Consider the following 5,465-nt stretch of genomic DNA (forward strand, 5'->3'; position numbering starts at 1 on the left):
ATATATAGGTTAGGTTTTCCAGCAGCTTCAGATCTTAGCCCACTTAGACTGGCGAAATATCACAAGTTTTTTATTTTTATTTTAATAAACAACTAAATAAATACAAGGTAGGGTTGGGCAATATTGGCAAAAAAATTAATCACGATTAATTGTGGTATTTAGCCGGTAACGATTAATTTGATGAATAATCCCTTGGAGTCCCTGGACACCCTTATTCCGAAGTCACATGAGCAATTTAGTGGGAAAGATTTGCTATTTGTAAAAAAAAATCCAAATTATGTGAAAATTACAGATTTCAGGCTATACATCATATTTTAAATTGTGTTGATAAATAAATTACAGAACTTTATTTTTAATGTTCATCATATTTGAAGTGGAGAGGAGCAACAAGCAGACTGACCGGAGTAATCTCCAGTCAGTCTGACTGGTGATATTAATCGTATTAATCATCAACTGCCAAAAAGTAATCGATTAATGTTTTTCTGACGATTAATTGCACACGATACGATTATGCCCAACCATAATAAAAGGTAGACTGAGATGCACCTTTGTTAGAATCCTGAGCATACAAGTGAAATTATGTAAGCGTTGTTAAACTCCGATGACTAAAACAGCGGAAACAGATACGCAATCACTTTAAATGGCACAACAGGGGAAACAGCTAAATGCTAGTTTTGATTTAACACGAGAACAAACAATTTTATGACTCCACTTGCTAAAAAAATATATAGAAAACTTCTCTTTACACTTCTTGTAACCATACAAAGCATGCAATTAAGCCATGTGTAATAAATATGTGACATAATATACAGAAACCTACCAGTCGTGATCGAAGGTATGCTGAAATGATAGTTTGAATTTTGGCGCATTTGCATTAGCCAAGGGTATGCTATTCTGTCAGAACATCGGTTCGGTTTGCTTGTGATCCAGCTTAGTCCAGAACTGCTTAATGGTCTACCTGTTCTGTCCTGGTCGGTCCGGTCCGCCCCAGGAACGGTTCTGGTCCGGTCCTGTTCGGCAGGTCTGAATGTATTTTCTCCGTTTCAACAGAAAAACATCCTGAATAAAGTTTCCTCTGGGTTCAGAAGTAGTTTTTATTTTTCATGAATTATTTAATTTAAATTTATCCCAAACTGTCAGGAAGAGAAGGATCAAACCCAAGTTAATAAAGTTATTTATCTGTCAAATACAAAGTTTTATTAAATAAAATCTGAAACGTTTTTTTGAACAAAGTGAAAAATGAGGAGGTGAAACTTTCAGCGGATGTTTTCTGATGATTAATATAAAGCGAATAAATCCAATCTCATCAAATGTTTGGTTTTCATTTACTCGATTTGTAAATCATTTAAAACTACACTCACCGGCCACTTTATTAGGTACACCACKCTAGTAACGGGTTGGACCCCCTTTTGCCTTCAGAACTGCCTCAATTCTTCGTGGCATAGATTCAACAAGGTGCTGGAAGCATTCCTCAGAGATTTTGGTCCATATTGACATGATGGCATCACACAGTTGCCGCAGATTTGTCGGCTGCACATCCATGATGCGAATCTCCCGTTCCACCACATCCCAAAGATGCTCTATTGGATTGAGATCTGGTGACTGTGGAGGCCATTTGAGTACAGTGAACTCATTGTCATGTTCAAGAAACCAGTCTGAGATGATTCCAGCTTTATGACATGGCGCATTATCCTGCTGAAAGTAGCCATCAGATGTTGGGTACATTGTGGTCATAAAGGGATGGACATGGTCAGCAACAATACTCAGGTAGGCTGTGGGGTTGCAACGATGCTCAATTGGTACCAAGGGGTCCAAAGAGTGCCAAGAAAAGATTCCCCACACCATGACACCACCAGCACCACCAGCCTGAACCGTTGATACAAGGCAGGATGGATCCATGCTTTCATGTTGTTGACGCCAAATTCTGACCCTACCATCCGAATGTCGCAGCAGAAATCGAGACTCATCAGACCAGGCAACGTTTTTCCAATCTTCTCTTGTCCAATTTCGATGAGCTTGTGCAAATTGTAGCCTCAGTTTCCTGTTCTTAGCTGAAAGGAGTGGCACCCGGTGTGGTCTTCTGCTGCTGAAGCCCATCTGCCTCAAAGTTCGACGTACTGTGCGTTCAGAGATGCTCTTCTGCCTACCTCGGTTGTAACGGGTGGTTATTTGAGTCACTGTTGCCTTTCTATCAGCTCGAACCAGTCTGCCCATTCTCCTCTGACCTCTGGCATCAACAAGGCATTTCCTCCCACAGGACTGCCGCTCACTGGATGTTTTTTCTTTTTCGGACCATTCTCTGTAAACCCTAGAGATGGTTGTGCGTGAAAATCCCAGTAGATCAGCAGTTTCTGAAATACTCAGACCAGCCCTTCTGGCACCAACAACCATGCCACGTTCAAAGGCACTCAAATCACCTTTCTTCCCCATACTGATGCTCGGTTTGAACTGCAGGAGATTGTCTTGACCATGTCTACATGCCTAAATGCACTGAGTTGCCGCCATGTGATTGGCTGATTAGAAATTAAGTGTTAACGAGCAGTTGGACAGGTGTACCTAAAAAAGTGGCCGGTGAGTGTAGAAGCACTCGGAGAGTGCAAACCTCCGTCAAGACCAATTTCCACCATCCTGTAAGAGTTAATGTGCAAAAGCAGAGATGGAAACACATTTGCTGAATAAGTTCTGACGTAGTGAACATTTAAGCAGGCAGTATGCATGGGATTTCTTCTCGGTAGAGTCCAGTGTGGGAAAAAAAAGTCAGACTCATCACTCAACGTTATTCATTGTCAAACTGGTGTGGGATTAAGCTCCTAAGTTTTCATCAGTCACATTTCACCATGTAAAACGTCTGTTTTATCCCCTTGTATGAGTTTGTAATGGTTTGACTCTTTATAAAGTGCTTCCTGGCTCCCCCCGCCTCCAAACTTTGAGGCCGGCAGCTCTCTGTTTACAAGCCTCGGAGAGAGAAACTGTTTTGATTGGTTGTTTGGGAAATGTGGTGTGTTTGAGGAAATGGAAAAAATAGGTTTCATGGTGCAGTCACGCACTTCCTGGTCACAAAACGTTCTCTAAATGCGCACCAAATGTGTAAAAATGCGCACATTGTGGCAAAAATTATTCATCATTAAATCTGGTTTTAACATTACTTTTATAAAGTTTGAAGTCCGTGCTGTCCAATCCAGCTCACTGTTTTTTACAGAAGCCCTGTGAAAGCATCACAGCTTTGCCGATCTCAGAGTGTTAAAAGAAAAAAAATTCCTGTATCCGCATCGCGATCCTGAACATCACCAAAATTTAAAGTTCTGTTCTTTGGCCCAGTACCCACATGTGGTAAAAATGTCATGACAATCCGTCCTCAAGTTTTGGAGTAATGTTGTCCACAGACAGACAGACAGACATACACGACCGAAAACATTACCTCGCCCTTGGCGGAGGTAACAAATTAGTTTTTATTTCTGCATCTGTGATCCATCTTCTGGTTCTGTTTCTGTCTCCACAGGGGAGAGAATGTAACGGAGTCCGTGTCCCTGTGGACACGACCAAGCCCAACCCCAATGAGGTGGAGTTTGATAATCTGTATTTGGACATGAACGGGATCATCCACCCCTGCACTCATCCAGAGGACAAGTAGGAACCACTTGTTGTTGTTCATGTTTCCTCCCTCTGGAGAAGAAGCTGCTGATGGCTTTTAAAGCCTCTCGGGCAACTAAGAGCTAAAACTGCTGAAAAAGATTTATTGTGGATTGATTGAGCTGAAACTGACAGATTTCTCTGTAAAAACTCTAATCTGGTTCTTGGTCTTCACAGACCGGCACCTAAAAACGAAGATGAAATGATGGTTGCTATTTTTGAATACATTGATCGGCTGTTTACCATCGTGCGTCCGCGAAGGGTCCTCTACATGGCCATCGATGGAGTGGTAAGTCCAGACTGACCCGGTACTGGGTTCAGACCACAACAACAACATTAATATTTGTGAAACCTCACAGCTTGTCTTGATTTTGAGATGTTTTATTGGACCTGCTGAGTTCTGTGGATAAAACTGCTCTGCTTTGGTTTGGACTGAACAGCTGTTAAAATGTTAGATAATAAAAAACAAAGTTCATAATTCAACAATAAAAAAGGAGAATTTACAAAAATCTTGATCCGCCTCAGTCTGAAAAGGTTAAATGTGTAAAACAGACCTCTGTCCTCACTGACTGGGCCGCTGCTGTCATCCCTACAGGTTGAACAGTGCGCTCACGTTTGTTTTCATGTCAGAGTTTTAGAGTAAGAGATCGACTCCTAGTCAGAGATGATGGAGATGCTGTCCTTCTGTAGAAGATGAGAACATGGGAACATGTGGGGTTCTGCTGGGTTCTACATCACCTAAATGTTTATCTTCCTCAGGCTCCAAGAGCCAAAATGAACCAGCAGCGCTCACGACGATTCCGTGCCTCCAAAGAAGGAGTTGAGCTGACAGACGAGAAGAACCGCATTAGAGAGGAGATCATCCAGAGAGGTGTGTAGTGTTTTAACTTTTTATGATACTACTCAGGAAGTACACCTGGACTGTAGGGTTGATTATCTGGAAGTACACCTGGACTGTAGGGTTGATTATCAGGAAGTACACCTGGACTGTAGGGTTGATTATCTGGAAGTACACCTGGACTGTAGGGTTGATTATCAGGAAGTACATCTGGACTGTAGGGTTGATTATCTGGAAGTACACCTGGACTGCAGGGTTGATTATCAGGAAGTACACCTGGACTGCAAGGTTGATTATCAGGAAGTACACCTAGACTGTAGGGTTGATTATCCGGAAGTACACCTGGACTGTAGGGTTGTTTAACAGGAAGTACACCTGGACTGTAGGATTGATTATCTGGAAGTACACCTAGACTGTAGGGTTGATGATCAGGAAGTACACCTAGACTGTAGGGTTGATGATTAGGAAGTACACCTGACTGTAGGGTTGATTAACAGAAAGTACACCTGGACTGCAGGATTGATTAACAGGAAGTACACCTGGACTGCAGGGTTGATTATCAGGAAGTACACCTGGACTGCAGGGTTGTTTATCACGAAGTACACCTGGACTGTAGGGTTGATGATCAGGAAGTACACCTGGACTGTAGGGTTGATCAACAGGAAGTACACCTGGACTGTAGGGTTGATTAACAGGAAGTACACCTGGACTGCAGGGTTGATTATCAGGAAGTACACCTGGACTGCAGGGTTGTTTATCACGAAGTACACCTGGACTGTAGGGTTGATGATCAGGAAGTACACCTGGACTGTAGGGTTGATCAACAGGAAGTACACCTAGACTGTAGGGTTGATCAACAGGAAGTACACCTAGACTGTAGGGTTGATCAACAGGAAGTACACCTAGACTGTAGGGTTGATCAACAGGAAGTACACCTAGACTGTAGGGTTGATCAACAGGAAGTACACCTAGACTGTAGGGTTGATTATCAGGAAGT

At 42.5% G+C, this 5,465-nt stretch overlaps 1 protein-coding gene across 1 annotated transcript in view; it reads left to right on the top strand.

The window, feature by feature from the left end:
- xrn2 (5'-3' exoribonuclease 2) overlaps positions 1–5,465 on the top strand; it is a gene marked incomplete at its 3' end in the record, with an annotated part of 53,621 nt that overhangs the window by 3,058 nt on the left and 45,098 nt on the right. The window contains 3 exon segments of the mRNA XM_014017961.1: positions 3,500–3,627; positions 3,808–3,919; positions 4,390–4,501. Of these exon segments, the coding sequence (XP_013873415.1) occupies positions 3,500–3,627; positions 3,808–3,919; positions 4,390–4,501 (352 nt within the window).

Source organism: Austrofundulus limnaeus, unplaced genomic scaffold (genome assembly GCF_001266775.1).
Source record: "Austrofundulus limnaeus strain Quisiro unplaced genomic scaffold, Austrofundulus_limnaeus-1.0 Scaffold179, whole genome shotgun sequence".
In the NCBI taxonomy this organism is placed as follows: domain Eukaryota; kingdom Metazoa; phylum Chordata; class Actinopteri; order Cyprinodontiformes; family Rivulidae; genus Austrofundulus; species Austrofundulus limnaeus.